This window comes from Hirundo rustica, chromosome 3 (assembly GCF_015227805.2).
Source record: "Hirundo rustica isolate bHirRus1 chromosome 3, bHirRus1.pri.v3, whole genome shotgun sequence".
Taxonomy (NCBI): domain Eukaryota; kingdom Metazoa; phylum Chordata; class Aves; order Passeriformes; family Hirundinidae; genus Hirundo; species Hirundo rustica.
Genome location: NC_053452.1, coordinates 94,494,051 through 94,514,333, shown reverse-complemented (window position 1 = coordinate 94,514,333; position 20,283 = coordinate 94,494,051). Strand labels below are relative to the sequence as shown.

The 20,283-nt window shown below is 36.3% G+C and overlaps 1 protein-coding gene across 1 annotated transcript in view; it reads right to left on the bottom strand.

The window, feature by feature from the left end:
* The window catches only part of CSMD1 (CUB and Sushi multiple domains 1), a 950,789-nt gene that overhangs the window by 392,662 nt on the left and 537,844 nt on the right, over positions 1-20,283 (bottom strand). Inside the window, 2 exon segments of the mRNA XM_040059570.2 lie at positions 5,628-5,705; positions 19,598-19,710. Of these exon segments, the coding sequence (XP_039915504.1) occupies positions 5,628-5,705; positions 19,598-19,710 (191 nt within the window).

Here is a 20,283-nt window from a genome sequence, read left to right as displayed (position 1 = left end):
TTTCTATCACTATCTTTTAAATACAGATTCATGCAATATTTAAAATATTCACAACAAAAACAGACTGAATATTGAGAGCACTTAGGCATGCAAAAAAAAAAAAAAAATTCCAAACCTAGGATCTTACAGCTGCCTGTAATGACTTGGGTAGCTTGTTTTGTATCATGTTTATTGGTGATCAATCCCATCACTGATATAAAGTTTCTTAAATTAATGAAGGCATGAGATTATATATTTGATTAATGTAAACTAATGTAGATTAGAGCATAATTTTAAAGAGTTAGATAGATTTGATGTAGCTTTTGTAAAATTTGAAACTGACAACTATAAGAACAATGAATATTTACCAGTATTTTTTATCATTATTTGATTCTGATACAGCGCGTAATAAATACCACCTAAAATCCAAATTCAGTAAGAAATGCTTTTTCACATGAGAAGACTCAATACAATACAAGCACAACCCCCCCCCCCACCCCCCGAATTTTAGTGGAAATTTTTCCATTACGTGTGCATTTTGAAAATAATAATATATAACTCTCACATAGGATTTCAGTGATCCTAAAATAATTTTGGAAAAATATGCTAAAAATAATTAAATAATAAGACTTTTTTTTTTTTTTTTTTTTTTTTTTAAGTGTATAAGATAAATTTAAATATAATCATCAGAAATTGGTATTTATATAATGAGAGAATCTAAATTTCATTACAAAAATGCGGTAAGTAGCAATAATTTTTCCTTTTATATCTGCAACTTGAGATGACCTCCAGCAGTTGCCATATTTGTTTCTTAAGCTGATTGCACATTAGTTTGCAACTGTTTTCTATGTTTTGATCTGTTGATATATTGATCAATTTATAAAAGTGCTTAAATAAATTGGTTTTGGTAAAGTATAAGAACAAAACTTATAGTTTTTTCAGAAAATTGTGCTATTAAATGCAACTATTTAGTCCAATATTGTCCTTCTTAGGAAAATACTTTCATTAAATGAAGAACAAAATTATACTAGTCTTGATATTGCTTCTGTCAAAGTACAGAAGTCAAAAGTTAAGATGACATTGTCTTTATTTAAAATATGAGGAATGTATTGGTAAGCAAAAAATGTTCAACCTAATTTTTTTAACTTTATGTTACAATGCCCTAAGCCATTTTTCTCAGTTATCCAACAACAAAATAAATAATGACTGCTGTCATTCTTTCTTACACAGAATTAGCAATGTAATCCCATTTTGGTATTAATCACTGTAGTTTCAACAGCATGTGCCATTAATTCAACTTAATGTGCTGCAACCAATCAATACTTAGTCTGTAAACTCATTTGTTCTTTGGCTCTACATCACAAAAAGAATTGTTGTAAACTAGCTCTTTTTATCATCTTCAGGGTGAAGAACTGTTTAGGTAAACTCTGTAGCTCAGAGGAGAAGAACAGGACTCGTCAGTTTCATCCTCAGAGGCTGCATTAACCTTACACTAAAATAATGATCTTCAAAGTATTTAACATGGGTTTTCCTAGTATTCTAAAATACATATTCAAATAATACTACAGAAGCCTGAAATTGCTTTGTGAAGTATATGAGTTTTTTACTTAGTGAATACTCACAGAATTCACTCTTCGTAAAACACAGTAGTTCACACACACCATTTTGCACAGTGAGGTTAGTTGACTCAATATTCAGTAATTACTATGAAATGTTAACAGTGGTTCAATATGAATGCCATATTTTTTAAAGAATCACTCTGACTTCATCTCTTAATTTTTGTCACTCTTCCAGACTGTGGACATTCTCTGCAGTTTGCTGTGTCATGTGGCAAGCCACTCGTCCCGCTGCATTTTGGCATGAGCAAACTCAGGAAATCAGCTCTCCCAGGCACTTCATTCTCACAGCTGCCTTCTTCTCCTAGCATTACTGCACTGGTAGATTTGCACACACCACATAAACTGTATAACCATTTCCATTTTTCACCTGATATAATATGTCTCACCTCACTGAACTTCCTTGGCATTTGCTGTGAGCTGGATGCATTCCTGTGCTCCATCCGGCTGGTGAGGAGATGTGGAAGTATGAGGCTGCCCTGTGACTACAGCAGGCAGGTGGTGGCATTAGGGGCTTCTGGGGCAGTCTGCTCTCCTAACCCTTCTCTATTTCCAGGCTGCAGAATTCACAAAGATTTGCAGAGGTGCTAAGTAGCAGGTCTGCAGTCATGGCCCTGCCTTCCTAATATTCTGTGAACTAGTGTCCTGAAGACCTATACTCGTTATCCTTTGCACGTAGCATGACTAACAGTAACTGCCTGGTATGCAGATTTTAAGAGATAAAATACAAGGATCTTATATTTGACTAGAAAATGAGACCTTTATAAGGACTATGGCTGCCCAATTATGGTCTGTCCTTGCAGCTTGTTTCATTAGGGCTCTCCTCTTGGATGTACAGGATTCTCCTGTACAATCTCTCTGCTGTAGAGGTAATGCTCAAGATGTTTAGAGGTGATAAATTACCCTCTGACAGATTTTCTGGACAGAAATATTGCCATGAAAACACTCATACAAGAGACAGCAATCAAAACTTTATTCTTATTTAATCAGTCATGATGCAAGCTATAGTCATAGAAGTTTTAGAAAAGGCCAAAGCTATTAGGGACACAGAGTCCGCAGGATTTCGTGTTAGAATGAGAATGAGGGATGACAGCAAGATGGATCTTTGGGAATATAGCATATATATCAGAATGATAACAAAAGTGGGTAGGCTAAACTGGCAACTAATCAGGTGGACACCAATAAATGGAATTGGATTTGCTTTCCCTAAGCAGTTTCATAAAATACAACTCTGCCCTTACGCCTCTGAGAGATCAACGGCAGAGGATCAAGGGTAAATATACTGACTGGATTTGGCCAGTGTTTGTGGCAGCTCAAGCAATTAGAGCCAAGAAAACTTCTTGTCCCATGTACTTTTGCCCAGTTTACCCTTTCACAACTTTGCCAAGTGCAAGGTATGGATGAACCAGGACCATATTTTCAGTTATCTTTTCCATCCTTTTCCCACTTCCTTGCATAAATTAATCACAATTCAACTGCATCTGGCTCACTGCTAAAGGGTACTGCCTGGCAGGACTATTTGGTAAAATCTGACTTGATATGTTTCCTTCAGGTGTACCAAAGATGAAAAAAAAAGAGACCAAAACAAAACCAAATAAACAAAACAACTAAAAAGCCCACGAACCAACAAAAACTGACCAAAGCCAAACAAATAAACAAACAAGTAAAACCCAATGCCATGAAAACAAACACAAAAATATCCCCCCAAACCAACCAAAAACCCTAAAAAAAAAAAAAAAAAAAAAAAAAAAAAAAAAAAAAAAAAAAAACACCAAAACCCCAAACCAAAACAAAAAATAACAGCAGAACCCTCTTGTTTCCCTGGGGAGTGATACAATATATAATGAATTTTCTTTCCAATATAGGGGTACTTTCATCTGAAAGCCATGCTTTGCTATGTGACTCTTTATAAAGGATGGCAGATCTGAAAGAAAGCATCCAGGAATCCAGACAGGCCCAGGAGGAGAGTGAGCTATAACTGTGCACAACTGAAATACTATTCTGCATTCCATGAGGAATTATCAGTAATGTGATTATCATGGGTAACACTGGTAACATTTTCTACATAAATCCTAACAGACTGGTGCCACTGTGAAATGCTTTTTGCAGCTGCTTGCAGGTTCTGCTTGGGAGGAAGAGCTGTGGGAAAGCTACAGGTCCTGGAATGTACAGGGTATGCTCTCACAGCATTTCTTGTAATGATATTTGCATTCCATTTACCCTTCAAAAGCCAAAAATAAACTTCCTGCTTTATAGAGAGAGAATATTAAAAACATCTAACATACAAAAATGGTGAGATGTGTTATTTTATAATGTATCTTTTCTAAAAAAATTGATAATTGGCATTAAATGATAATATCCATTCTTATAATTTCTCTGGCGCCAAATCCCCAGTTATGTTTTCTGTATAAATAAGTATGGACAAGAAAAATGGATTTAAAGGATACAACAGAAAGAGCATCAAAATACATTTGAATCCAACTTTTTGTATTTTAATCTTGTCATTTTTAAAAGCTGTGAAAATATGTGAAAGTAATTGTAATAGTAATAATGCACTTCTTAGATTTATGTTGGCAATTCAGACATCAAATAAAGTTTTACAAGTCAAAACACAAAGAAAAAAAAAGACATTTTTTATTTGAGGTAAACAACAGACTGCCTTATAAAAATATCTTCCATAGCCTGTCTTACTTCCACTTTCTGTAATTTTATGTAGTGTTTGACAGCATGCGCTGTGAGACCATAAGCAGAGATCACACAGCTCCCAGAAGTAATTTATAAATAATGAAATAATCACCCATACAGGTACAGACACCAAAGAGATGGATCAACTTTTTCTGCTACACCTTGCATAAAAAGTTCCTTTTGAGTACCACACTGTCAATGTGGAATATTTAAAGCACAAAATTGTCATGACTCTTTTGTTCCAGTGAGCATACCAAAAACTCACTTTGCATTAAACAATGCGTGACAGAAACACAGAGAAAAAAACATATCCCCTAGACAGCAGCTTTCAAGACACTCATTCTCTCTGCACTTGCAGAATAGCACATGAGGCAAACCCAGCATAGGTTTCACTTCATTGAGTTCATTGCTATTACATGAGGAATTAATTTATCTGAATACATCTTAGCCATTATATTGACACTTTTATTGAGTTCTGTGTGAATGCTGGCCTAACCTCCGGCTTTTGTTGTTGTTGTTGTTTTGTTTTGTTTTTTGTTTTTGTTTTTTGGGCTAAGGGACTCCCAGCTTTCAAAATTGAAAAAATATCCCCGTTTTTCCTGATTCAAGACTGCCCTAATTAATGGAGAAAGAGCTCTGAGGATATTAGTCAGATTGCCAGTTCAGAGAAAGTGATACTCAAAAAACTAAAAACCTCATAGTCCCCTAGATAGCATTTTGATTTTAGCTTTACACTTTACACAGGGAAAAAGGTGTAAAGGGACCAGATGTCATTCCAGAGTGCACTATGCATGTAATGAGGGGAAGCTGATGTTGTGACCTCCATCTTCTTGAGAAGCTGGGAATTACACCAGTTCTTAACCCCTGCTGTGCAAGACTGGAAAGAGGCGGTCACCAGACATGGTGTGTCAAGATGAGGGAAGAATTTAGCTGTGATATTGAGTGAGGGGAAGATAAAAGATCACAAAGTATTAATTTAGACACAGAAAATTCTAAGCTACTTTCACTTTCCCCAGCACTGAGCTGATAAAATCTATATGACACTGTTCTGCCTGAATTTCCTAACTTGCCATGTGTCTCTGAATTCTAAATAATCCAACATACAAAAATACTGCAAGATATAAAATGCGGGGGAGGGTTCTACATATTTTTCAGAGCTTACACCACCATATTCTGCTTTCTGCCTTCAGTAGAGTTTTATCAGTGGAGTTCTGATTCAGTGAAAACTGAAAGCATAATAACCATTTTATGACCATGTACCCAACATCTCGCTCTCTTATTTGTATATTTGCAAGGGTTCCAAGAAAATATATGCAGTCACTAAAAAGAAGGGCATAAACAACTTACAGACAGAATTTTTGTGGTTGCTGTCTTTGCTGGGCAACATCTTGACTCCTCTTGATTTCAGTTCAATTGCTTTCTTTACTGAGAAGACAAGCACATGAAAAGAAGATAATTCATTATTAAACCTCATCAAAAGGACATACAACTGCAAAATCATACATTACAATAATACAAAGCTATATAGGAAACCTACAGCAGATGGAAAAAACTGCAGTTTCCGTGGTAATCCAAATAAATTTTTGGTTTATTTATTTTTACAAAAATACAACCATTTATCATGTCTCAGAAGATGTCCTTTTTAAACAGATATTATTAGGATTGGCAATATTTTGAATTCAAGTTGTTTGATGTTCAAAGAAAAGAACAGCCTGTCCTAATTACAGGTATGGATTTCCTGTGTTTGCCATTCCATATAAGAAAATCTTAATTATTAAATAAAAAAACCAAAAAAACCCACCCTTACATAAAGTGTAAAGAACATTGTCTACACATACTCAAGGACTACAAGTTTTCAATGTGATATTCACACCTGCTTTTGTCTGACACACTTTTCATCAGGAGACATATTTTTAGTTCTGTTTCCCTATAAGATTAACATAGTGTGTTACATTATTTGGCTCACCTAAACCCTTTTGAATCTACAGGGCAATTTCAACTGAATTAGAAAGAAGAAAGAGAGTAAGAGCTCTCACAGGGGCAAAGTTTTCTGAGAAAGAACAGATGCATCAGAGGTTTAATATCTTTTTTCTCTGTTTAGTCAGCTGAACGACTGATAAACTCCCAGCCTATCCCTATTAAGCAGTTTGGGCTCCATAAGTGGGATCAGGAGCCAAGCAGGAAGAGACATGAGAAGACAGCAGTGCAGCTATATGTTAAAGAAGACGCAGGGTAAAATTTTAATTGTAATGGTAAGAGAAAAGGATAGAAATATAGGACATCTTCACAGGATATTAATTAGTTCTGTGGGAAAAAAATGAGCAATGGAAAGTAAAATCAGATGTAGAATATAATTGTGGAACAAGCATAAACAATTCAAAACTACTATGTCAAAAAACAATAGGAATCGCAAAATAGCCAATTGAGACATAAACTTTAGAAAATTAAGGATTTTAGAGGGGTTAAGATTTTAGTTAGAGATAAGCTTTGCTGAAATTAACTGAAGTAGATACATGGGCTTTGCTGAAATTAAAAGTTAGAAATTAACTAAGAGAAACTGGGTTTGGGATCACTCTTCCATATTAGAATAACTGATCACTTGTCAACTTTATGTTTGGTTAGCTGTGTTTATAATGAAGAATACAGAAACTGATAAATAGCTTTTAGGAACATAAGACAGTTGTAGGCCTCCTCTGCCCAGAAACCCATTGAACAGTCACGAAGACAGGAATAGGAATCCTACCAAGGGTTCATTTATCACATTTGCATTGAAAAGGTAGAAAGGGCAGAATGAGGAAGACTTCTTTACTTCCTCATTCTGGGGACCCCTCCCCATGAAAAGGACCACTGACCCATTTCAAAGAACAAACTACGCATGCTTAATGGCTTTTGAGCTAATTACCCTATGAAGCGGAGAATGGGATGTACCAGGGTTATGAATATGCATTTGTGTTCTGGATATTCAATGCTTTTGTAAATAAAAGGACTCTGTGATCACCTGTAAATGGCGGTGTGTATTTGGGAGCTATCCCTAACGCTGCCTGGCCTCATAATAAACACACACTTTCTAACTTTAAAATGTTAGAGAGTTTTTGTCCGTCACAGTTGGGTATCAATACTAGATCAGTACCCATATTTTCTTTAATAAGTCACGATGACTGACTGTATCAGAATGCTAATGACAACATCACGTTGCATGTCAGTTACCAGAAATTACAAAAACCCGTAATCCTTCCCTGATTTGTATAAAATACTTTTTTTCCTCAATCTTGTAGGGGCTAATAATTTCAAAATTCACTTATTTATCCAAGATACAAAAACCCCCACGAATTTAACTCAAACATTTCTTATATGGCAATAATTAGTACCTCACAGTACATAAATTCATGCTACAGAATATAAATTATACTTTTTGTCATTACATAGTGTAAATTTTATAACTACTACAATATACACTGATCTGTATGCAAATATTTCTAAGAAGTGAAGTGGTAGAAAGCAAGTTGCCTTTAAATATTGCATTAAAAATCATTATTCCATTGTATCTACTTCCATATTGTAACTTCAGAGCGAAGGTGGCTTTTCTTGACATGCTGAAATCAAGCAAGTACTGCAGAAAGTACATTCTGTTCTATGTGCAATTGCAGTCCTTCACATCTAAACTCATGAAACAGGTGTTCCAGTGATGAAAGATGATTGAAACACAATCGTAGCTGAATAATATGAAATGGTTATGATAGCAGTGTAGTGTTGTCTTCTAAGGCAGGAACTGTACATTATAAAGAGACATCAATGCAAATGATGAGACTAACATCCTCAAGGCCTTTTGGAAGGCAAACTTCATGGATATGGTTTTATTTGGATTAGTTTCTAGACTTAAGTATGAAAATCTCCATCAAGTGCCACCTTGTTTTTCAGGCTGTGTAACTAGTCTATCAAAATTATTTCACATTTAATGGGAAATGAACACCACAGTTCTTGCAGAGAATATTTGGGATATTGCCTGAAGTTGTGGTCCCTCCACCAGTATGAATTTCTCAATTTATTAATATCTCTGCTATGTAAAACATGTGATCAGTTCTTTGAGGATTCAGAACCCATGTTGCTTACATGGATGAGTAATAGAAACATTGAGTTATTAGGCAATGGATAGAAAAAAAATAACTATATTCTCCTTCTTCTCTTTATGCTGTGACACTATTTTAGAGTAAAAATTACAATCACCGCTCAAATTCCTTGTGATATTTCACTCTTAAGGTTGTTTGTTATACATATTTGAAGTACACTTCTTGTGAATGAGGGAAAATTATACTCACCAGCTTTATTTGAAATACAGAGATCACAAATTGAAAAAAAGAGCTTTTGACTTGATATATGAAAAGTTTTTTGACTGTCATGCACTGAAATAAGTCCTGCAGTTTCTATCCTTGAATTTTTTTCATATTACAAGAAAAAGGCATTCTGTATCTCAACGAAAGGACATTAGGGAGGGATTCACAAAACTTAAGATCAGTCATATAAATGTATGTTTTATGAAGAGAAATAGCTAACTCAAGGGGGTGATTCATCCCCTTCTAAGATAGACACAATGAATCCTCCTCTGGAGATGCCATTTCCCCTCCATAAAACATAACAGAAACATATAGTACTTGCTAAAGCCAGATCCCTCCATTTTAGACAGTAAACATTAGGTGGAATGAGCCTTTATGCCTGGAAAACTTTAACAGCCTAATGTAGTTTTCTGGGAGACGTATGGATCCAAGAGGTTAAATAGTATAATTTTATATATAAAAAGCAAACTTCCCCCTCTTTTATATTGACTGTGCAAGTTTTTGCATGTGTTCCATGTGGTGTTTTATTGTAGTTTTAAAAGGTATTAAGCAAGCATAGTCTCTAAAATAAAAGCTGTTCAAAATCTGAGAAAAAAACACAGACTACTGCATACTGTGGTTCGAATGAAACAGTTCAACCTTACCTGTAAATGAAAGAAATACTCTAAATTGGACATTTTATTACAATTTAAATCCCATTTGAGTACCTTTCCTGTGACACTTCTCCTTAACTTCCCCATTTCACCTTCATTAATAAGGTTTTCCTGATTTCAAGAAGATTTTCCATTTAACAGCACAAAAAGAGGAATGGGTTTACATTAATAATGTCAGAATTAAACAACACTTTCCAACTACTAAGTGATTACTTTCTAAAATCTGCATAGCCTTCTGCTGTCTTCACTTAAACATTCAGTAAAGCTTATTGAATTACCTTGCCTCACCTTCTCTGCTCATCACAGCTTCAAGAGTCCTTTGGAGATGAGCTACTTATTCAGAGAGGAGGGCAGAGAGCTGAGTGCTGGAAGTCCATGAAAATCTTATCAGCCTACTGGAAAGCATCAGTGGTATTCCTTAAACTTTTGCTATAGTTGAAATAAACCCAGCCATGAAAGGAATATATGCCTGGTCTTATGATCCTGAATGGATCATGAAAGTAAAAATTTCAGGTTGTAAATCTTCATTCAAATCTACTCTGATTTCCTTGCAGCTCTTAGTTTCTGACATATTTGAACATATGTGAAGAAAATGCCTTTTACCCTGGACTTCAGTGACATATGTTTTTCTCCAATTACCAAAAAACCCGAGTATCTTGCTGATTTTTCTTCCTGCATGAAATAACCCCCAAGTCCTCAAATACTGGCTACTGCTCAAAGCTAAAATATTCTGACATCATCTGCCGGTACTTCCTCAAGCTGCTCTGCTGAGTTCAGCTCTTGGCTGCCCTTCACTGCAGATTTTTCCTAAGTACAGATATTTGAAGGTGAGGAGGAACAGCATATTGTCCAGTATCTGGTGATAACAAGAAGCCCCTTTCCTGTCCAGTCTGAAGCTCTGTGACACTATAAGGAATATATATATATATATATATATATATATTTAACAGTTCTCTGTTTTTGTTACAGTACAGAAAGAACCCAATATTTTCAGTATCTTTTACACGTGATACAAATCTTTTACAAAGACTTATGCTTTGCTTTAATATTTTGCAGAGTTCAGTAAAAAACAGCGATGTATTTGCAGAAACATTCATAGGATTATTCTTAAAGGAACTTAGTGAATTTATCTCAGTACAGTCCAGAATTCATCAATTTCCTTTTGCTTTAGTTTCACTGTTCTGATTTTCTTCAATCTGAGTAATTCTGTTGTAAAACAAAGTGTTTTCTTAATTCAGATGGAAGAATCCACTCCAGTGCTCTGTTTGCTTTGCCCTAGTGCCTAACATTTCTGCATTTTCCAAAGACACAATTATGAGAACACTACTTTGTTTTGGCCCTGGGAATAAATAACCTACAGTTTCATATTTGCCAGCATCAGCGTTCTCTCCAGATTATACTTATGAATGAAACATTTCTTTCTTATTACTAAAAGTCATGTGGGACCAGTAAACAGTTCATTATCTTCTGCTTCACTATGGCCTGTTGCACTATGAATTCTTCCTAAAACTTTAGTACTTACGAGAGTAAGAAAGAAACAATCATTCTCAATCTTACTATTCACTTTTGTTTATGAAAGGAATTCTATAATCATTTTGTTGATAAAACAAGATCCCACACTCAATAATCTGGAAGCACCCTAAGAAGCTTTTCTTCTCAGTTGCCCACTTGACTTTTTGCAAAAGCATCAGAATCTTCCGTAGGATCTCTAGTTTTAACCAACTCGTCGGAGCAGTCCATCCCTTTTCTGTTTCTCTATTCCTTGCCTGGAGAGTATTCTGCCTAATACACTCTCCCAGTGTTCCTCTCACTAACAGCTTTCAAAATCTTTTCTACTAATCTGCATTATAACGCTGGAAAGCTTCACAGCAGGCACAAATGTTTCTAATATTTGGCTACCTGTAAAAGCTGTAGGTTCATGATCAGATGGCTTCCTTGTTCCATCAATTCAGCAAAGTACTGTCTGTCATTATCAGATCTTCCACCTGCTCCCTGTGCTGGAAATCCCTGCACACAGTACTAGTGAATAAATGGCACCAAGATAAATTGGTGCCACAATAGATTTTTACACAAATCTTTCTCTTTCTATTTGTATAAGCTGACACAGGTTCTGCAGGTTTTAAAAGGAGCACAGCCATTTGTTTTCCATTAACCTTCTCTGCGTCTCCTAGCTGGTCCCTTGCCCTGATGGACTGCATTAGCTACTTTGTGCTTTCAGTGTATGATATATCATAATAAAACCAGTCCAGCAGGCATCTTCAATGACTGTGGATATTCTCCATACAGCATTGCAGAACATACTGGGTAGTAGTTTGTAGGAACTGTCACTAAAAATAAATCATAAAATGAGAACCACTCAGCTTGAATGCCACTTCAACCATAGCATTTTGAATAGTTCTGGGGAGGGTAACACCATGCCAAACAATGGCTGAAGTATGAATTGCTGTCACTAAATTGGCATCTTCTTAGTGCTGATATCATGAAGCAGTTACGTCTGAGCCTTTTTAACAACATTTTACTAGACACTTAAGAAAGAAGTATTACTGTGGCAGTATTGGACTACATATTTTAACAGTGGTTCTATTAACCACAGAATAGAATGGTCAAGAAAGATGGTGGATCATCTCCTTGTTGATGTTTTCATATCAAGACTGGTTTACTCTCTTGATAATAAAAAATAACAAAATAAAAATTATTGTCTCAGTACCATTTAAAGGAAAATTTGATTCAGCATCACTTAAGAGCTAGAAAATAACTTTTTTTTTTTCTGGGTTTTCATTTTATTATTTGCTTTTACTAATTTTATTTCTAAATTTTCTCTAAATAACAATTCTAAATTAATCCCCTGACTAAAATTACCATACATCAAGGAAACACTGAAAATTCTTTTCACTTATTTAAAACATAATTTCTAGAATTTTAAAGAATATGTAGAAAAAACAGACAGGCATTTATAGGCAGACTTAGTGAATTATGAAAATTCATTGAAAGAACTAGCAAGTGCAAGTTGATTTACATTAGTTCACTCATGGTTTTCCATTAGTATACATTTATTTCAGCAGCCTTTATTATATTAATGGTTTGACTTCAGGATTATCTGTTTGTTAAATCCTGAATTACTGAACATAGTTACAACAGGTAGATAACTTGTGGTACATAATTATCAAAATACCTAATACCTTCTTGAACCTCTCTGAAAACTTGCCAAAATTAGAATACTTTATTTGAAATACTGCAACAGAAGCCTGAGTTACTGTGAAAGTAAACACAGGCATTAATCATATTTTGCTTTGGAAGCTTTCTTATTTTGTTCTATTTCTAGGAATTCTGAAATAAATATTTAACTTAAGCAGATCAGTTTTAACTGTACAGCTAAACGTATTGTGGGGTTCTTACCTCCTAAAAAAGAAAACAAACAACAACAAAAAAATTAAAAAACCCTTCCACTGTTTTGGCAATGAGCAAAAGCTAAAAAAGCATACTGTACACGCTGTAAATACACAAAAAAGCAGGGGATTCTTTATGACACCTTGCAAGTAATTCTGTGTACGCTGACAAGCTTTGTCTCTGGGAAGTGCTAAGTTTTCATCTCCTAGTTAGCCTGTTAATGATACTTTGCCTCTGGGGAATTTATGCATTCATGAAGCACTGGCATAAGACAAATCATATACTCTGCAAATCCCACTAAATATGCAAAGGGTATTCATGTATTAACATAGGTGAGGGTGGAGGAATCAAAAAAAAAAAAAAAAAAGTTCGTGACTAAATGACTGTATCATCTTTCCCCCCACGGCAATGCCAGCAAGGAAAAAGGTAGAACAAGAACTGTATCCAATGATATCTACTGTGAGAGTTCATTTCCATGAGACCGATGTTACTGGTATGGCAGACATGAAGAAGACAAGGCAGAGCATGTCACTGCAATGCAATTCTTTCTGGTGGTTTTCAGGGCCATTCAACACGGTGTGTCATTCTGACTAGAAACCCTGAAAAACACCTCCACAACTAGACACAGAGAAATTGGGACAAAAAATCAAATGAAAACTACAAAGGATATGTGGAGATGAAAAAACAACAAATTTTGTATCAAAACAAACCCTAAATTCTATACCTAATTAATTTTTAAAACTCTTATTTTTTTCTTTAAACTTCTCTAATTTGATGGAAGATAGCATAATAAATATGTTTCAAGAGGAAATCCAAACATCAATCATTTGGATTAACATTTTACACTACAATGTTTTATTTATAAATTCAGCTTGCCAAGTATTTTAAAAATGTATTTACTTGATGCATTAAGATGTGCAATTCTAGTTCAGTGCTAATTTTTTTTATACCACTGAGGTGATTTTCTTGACTATGTTAAAAATGGGGCACTAAATATTGCTAAAAATGCAAGCTAGAAAGATCTGAAAAAATTGTTGAACAAATAAATGAATTATGCATAGCTTTAAATCCAATTGGTAGTTCCAATGTTTTAATGAAATCAATTATAGTAATTCTGTTTGCCTGATCAAAGATCAAACAAAGAAAAGAAAATTAAATTGACTTCTCGTAAGTATTAGTTTTGGCTAACTGGAAAAGGCAAAGTTGCAGCGATAATATATCCATGGTAAGATGATAATAAACATTACATCAATTTGATATGAGGGGGAAAGAGTAATTAAAGAATTTGTATGCTAACTATATAAAAAGTGTGATAATCTGAATTCTTACTAGGAAAAGAAAGAAGTTTCTTGTCCCATTGTTGCTCAAAGAGGTGTGTTATGTTGCCTCCCAGACTGACTTGCTTTCGAAAAGCCAGTGGCACTGCTAGATGTGCTAGGTTAATGTGGGGATTTAACACCAGATGGAAATTAAACTCCAAATAAGCTACTCCCCTTCCCCTCACCCTTTCCAGTAAAAGGAGGATAAAGACAGAGACTATGAGTTGAGATAACAAAAAGAAAAAAAAGCAACATAAAAAGGAACACACAGTAACAGCAACAATATCAATAATAAAAGTATAAAAAAAGATAAGGTTTTTTTCACACTACAGGAGTTCACCACTTTGACCTAGTTCCGTCTGGCTGCTGGGACAAAGACAGGACAGTCGATGCTCCCCTAGGTCACATCCACATGGCCCCTGTGACAAAGACAAGATGGTGTCCACTTCCTTTGGTTGATTCTCCCCGTCCCTGAGACCAAGACAATGGAAAACCATGGTGGACACATCCCTGAAAGCAGCTTGTCTGTCATGCTGCCAGTTCAGAAGCTGGACTTGATTCCACATGGTTGCTTCTGGCACCGACGCTGCACTGTGCTGGGTCTGCTAGGGTTTTGTCTCCACAACATGGCAGTCCCACTTTTGTCAGCACCACGTCTTGGAGACACGGTGGCTTTACCATGTCTCCAAGCCACGTCTCAGAGAAACAGGACGGGGGTGAGCAGAAGCAGCAGAGGACGATCCCAACAGAGCTGATCCCAACAACCTCCCCAGCAGAGAGGCAAAATGAGGTACTTCTGGGGGTGCACTCAACCTTTTCTGGCCCCCCAAACCAGCCCCTCACCAATGATATGACTGGTATAGACTAGGAATCTGGCCCTGCCCACACAGGAGTAGGGCCTGCCTTACCCAGGACAGTGAGGCGATAAAATCTCACCTGTGCACACACAGAGGAGCACAGGGACATGGCAGTGGGTGGGTGAGACAAATGCCACCTGACCCTGGCCTTTCCACAACCATCCAAGTGCAGAAGAAAAGTAGAGGGCCTTGGGCAAGTGGGGGAACCAACATAGAAACCCAACCTCTACCCCAGCCTCCCAAGGACTGTCCCTGGTGAGACCCAGCCCCAAGGGCATGGGCACAGCTCACTCTAGGAGCTCTCCAGTCACTTTGGAGACCCAGGAGGGGCCCTGCTCAGGGATACAAAGCTCATTGTGGAGTAAAAGGGAAGAGCATTTTGGTATTGCACAAGGTCAATTATGGAGTATTTAGGGAAGGAACCAACATCAGGGAAAGGGATGGATTAAATTGACTTGGTAATGAACAGATATGAAAAAATACAGGAATAAAATAATGGCAGGGGATGGTTGCTTGTAAGCTGGGGCTGGTAATTACGTTTGTGTGACCATGCCCAGTGAAGTGGTTCTACCTGCAGTGACTTTCAGGGCTGAGAAGCTCTAGTCCTTTTTAGTCTAATTCCCAGTGAAACCACAAGAGGTGAGAGAGAACAAATAGACTTAAATAGATTTACATTAAAAATATTAAAAAAAGTCAAAAATTTATTTGTGTATGGAGTTTCAGTGGCATATTTTTTGGGCAGGGGTAGGAGTGCTGCAGGGGTGGCTTCTGTGAACAGTTGCCGTAAGTTTGCCTCACATCTAATAGAACCAAAACCAGATGGTTCCAAGACTGACCTGCCACTGGCCAAGGCTGAGCCCATCAGTGATGGGATAACATATTTAAGAAGGAAAAAAGCCACTCTGCAGCACTAACAGCTGCCAGAGAAAGGAGTGAGAATATGTGAGGGTTGAGCCTGTTTTGTCCATGACAGTAACAGCTGAGTGATACTTTGCTGTCCTTATCTCAATACATTTTCTCTTACTTGTCCTGGTAAGGTGAAGGAGTAACTGACTGATATGCTGGGCACCTGGCATCCCGGCCAATGTCAACTCATCACTTATGATGCAATCTGCAAATGGACAAGCTATCCCTTTTTGTGGAATATCTTGTGATTTTGTTTTGTTAATAACATTTACACCTGACAGCTACCATGCAAAATCTATATAAGGACTCTAAAACACAATAACTTACTGTCTGGCAAAGTGTAAAGGCTGCTTTCATTTAATATCTAAAGACTGCAATTAAAATTACTGACTTTTCTATTTCCCTGAAACAAGGGACAATTGTTCTTGTGCAGGACAACTGTACATCTTCACCACACACACAAATGAACCAAGCAAGCAGTCACAAAGAGACAGCACAGACTGACCTTAAAGAACTATTCTTTTTAGCAAGCAGCAACTGGAGAAAACAGTCTGTGTAACATTAGAAAGTAGATTCCCAAATTCCCTGAACACAGTTGCTCAAGATTTAGAACTTCTTGGAAATTAGAATAATCACTAAGATTCCTTCAGTTTGGTCTTGTAATGACAACTCATCTATTAGTAAAGTGAGTGTTAAATGGTTATATCAAAAAATCTATATATTTACTTTACATGTCTCAAAGACAGCATAGCTCAATACGTCAACATATCAATGCCAACTACATGTATGTATTGTGGAACAGTCTGTTTAAACTACTGGGAAGAGTTGCCCATAAGCAAAATGTTTCTTGGAGGTCTCAGAGTCATATAGACTGTGATACAGGTTTTGCCCAGAGGACAAATACAAGGATTGTGTCTGGAGACAATCAGATATTGAAGATATGCTTTCACTGCTAGGTTTTGTGCCTGGAAACAAGGTCATGTATGTGTGTCTGGTTCCGTCCCACACCGGGCGGGAGATGACCCCCGGCTAGCTCAAGTCAACCCAGGCAGAGAAGGTCCCAGTTCGTTTCGGCTTCTCGGCTTAGCAGCTGAACCCCAAAAGTGTTGTGACAGCAACAGCAGCAGAAGAGAAAAGGCTGGCTCTCAGCTTAGCAGGTTAAAAGATGTTTATTAGCTCCAGAGCTGAGGAGCTGAGAGACTTTGAATCCCCCTCCTACCCCTTATAAGCGGGGGAGGGGTTCCAGGGGGGTACCACAAGACAACAAATCAGGGAATTCAGGGGGTAACAAGGTGTGCCCACCCCCAAGCCTTGGACCACTAAAATCCAGAGCTAAAGGAATTCCCCCCAGGGGGCCTATCACCTGAAGCCCTCTCCCTGAGATTTCACAACCTGGGAGGGTTCCTCAAAGTGATAGACAAGCTGCCCCAGAGAGGGGGGTGGGAGGACTGACACAAAACACCTTGTTATACAGACAACACAAAAAGGGTTACAACATTGGGGATACAGTGAAATGAACCATGACATAAACTTCTTATAAAAACCTAATAAAACAGTTCTGCACCACCACATGTATGTCACAAGACATATTTTTTGTGGAGTTTTTTCTGTTTTGTGATCAGTCCAAATAACAATTTAACTTGAGAGAAATACCTAAGATGGAAATAAATGTCAAGGCTGTTGAATTACAGCAGAAATAAGTTTCTGAAAACAAAAACATATGGGAGAAATTCAAAGAGCTGGAACATTTTAACTTGGAGAAGTCCTTGAGAATCAAGGGTGTATCTTATTGGTTTGTATTAATACCTGTGAGATGAGAGGGTGTAAATAAGGTGGAGCCAGAGTCTTCATGATGATAGCCACTGACAAGACAGGAAGCAATAAGCACATATTTAAACTCAGTAAATTCCACTTACAAATAAGTGAAAACCTTTTTACTCTGGTATTGGTTGCCCAGAGAGGCTGCAGAGTCTCTAATCTTGGAGATATTCAAAACCCACCTGACATAGCCCGGGGCAGCTTGCTTTAGGTTGCCCTTCTTTGAGAAGGACACTGGACTAGATGAGCTCCAGAGGTCTCTTCCAACCTCCAGTATTGTGCAATTTGTGGTACGAGCAGACTACTCTAGCTAAAGATACTGTTACTTCTGCTTAGTTTCCAAATACACATATAATATAGTATAATAAAAAGGACTTAATGAAACTGGTAAATTAACCTGATTTTTATACCACTATGAATTTTCATCCTAAGGGTCTTGAAATCCTTCTATGTTTTGACACAGTTTAAGTTTGTATCACTAACATAGGAATTTATTTAATTGCAATTAAGCCTGATAAGATGGATAACTATGTAATTCATGATTTCTCATGGAATTCAGAAACCTTTGTATTAAATACAGTAAATTTTAGAAACATGCAATTCAAAAGAATAATTTACATTAAGAAAGAAATCTCTGTAATTGTAAGAATTTGAATTGCAATAAGATACTTCCATATGTCGTTCAAGGCATATTCTACATCAGGGAAGTTTACACTTATATCCAACATTTGATGTATTATGCAGATCAAGGGCAACACATCTGAAATAACGATCTCCCCAGATATTTCCCAAAAGTTTTGTTTGGTGAGTAGTTATATCTTATCTAGAGATAAGATGTATTGAAGAAGAATAATAGTTATTTCCAGTGTATGTTACATAATCCCAAACTTCCCCTTTGTTGTTCTGTTGATTCATAGTTTTCTGGTGCATCGGCAGGACGAATCACATTGCTTTTGTGGACCCCAATTAAAAGGCTTAAGACACAGAGTTAATATAAGCAGTGTATTTACATTCATAGTCCTCAGCAGTGGTATTCTATACTCATCCTTGGTAAACTTTGGCAAAAAAATAAGTTGTAACTGAAAAGGATCACATACTTATGCTGACAAAATTAAATGAAATTTCAGATTTTTTTTCCTGAAATATTCAAAATATTTTTAAAACTAAAAGAGCTATATATATTAAATGCTTTTGTTGCACACGTATGCCATAGTAACCAGAAACTTATAGTTGTTGCAATGTGTTTGTAATTTAAAAAATGACAGAGGTCCCACACTTTCAGGTAAAAAATACAAATATATAAACTCCCAAAGGATTTGATGTTGTGGGGGGTAAAAGGGTTGAAATAGGTTGTGTAAGTGTGGAATTTAAAAGCACAGATAAAGTAAGAAGTTTTTTTATTATTATTTTCAATATAACTACCTTGTCTTTCATCTTGAGTAATGATTTTGAAAGTATAAAAATCAATAAAGAATCCATTCTAAAAAATTGCATTTTAGAAAGTATCTCCATAAACATAAGTAGAAATTACAGCAACATTGCCATCCTCTTGTCTTCTTTTGAAGTTGTATATGCAAATATATGCAGGAGCCTGAAATATAATTTGTACTATACTGTGGTTGAGTCAAATTTCCAAACGATGAATGTAGTTTCTGGATAAGAGCTAGATTTTGAATAATGAAGGAAGACAATGTTCAGATAGGAACCTGCCTTTGTGTGGAATTGAATTCCTGCAAGTTGCTTTCCAGGCAAGTTTCTAAAGAAAAGATCGGACTGATTGCAGATAAAGTTATTATAAAAAAAGTGAGCAAGCAAATACATATTTAGAGCAAACTGCATTGCAAAGTGCACATACTTTTTTTGAAAATAAATCTCTAGACACATCTGATCATACAAGGAAGACAGATATTCAGTGTAAGAGCAGTAGAAATATGAGTCAGCTTTTTTACTGTGAGCGTGATATTTAAACACAATTATCAAATTCCACCACTTTAATGATGCTTAAAGGTAAAGGGTTTCTAAGGTGCACTTTTATAGGTTTCCTACCTTGAAACTGAGCATTAAATCCTTTTCGTCGATGATTGCTATCAGATGTAAAATGGAGTCGTAACCAGTTCTTACTGCTGATAACTGGAGAAGGTAGATTCATACCACTCAACCTGAAAAAAGAAAAAATAATCTAATATTAACGGGGGAAAAAAAAAAAAAAAAGTGTATACCACTTAAAAGAGAAAACTCCCCCAAACCTCAAAATATATTAGAGCACAATGATTCGCTGTCATCTAATCTCAATGCATTACTAGTTAAGTATTATGTTGAGAGAAATATGAGGGGTGGTTTTTTGTCATTACAGCTATCATTTTTATGATTAAAACTTGTATTTCCAAAACAAACTACTTTTTCATGAATTGAAGAAGAAAAGCGGTCTTGTGAGAGTGTGCGCGTGCAAGTGTAGGTATGCATGCACATGTCAGAATATTCTGCAAAAAATAAGCCTATTCAGTTATGACAAGATATCATCATCTGACTTCCTGCTGTGGTAGTTACCTCACAGGAAGGCAAAACTCAAGTATTAATAAGTGCTAAATAAGGGTTATGGAAACTATCTAATTTTAAGTTTGGGTGGTAAATTATTGGTACATAACTATGCTGGTAGAGCTGATTCTGTGCATACTGAGTCCAACTCACCTTTAATGAAAACAAAGAGAAGTCTAAGCACAACAGAATGCAGG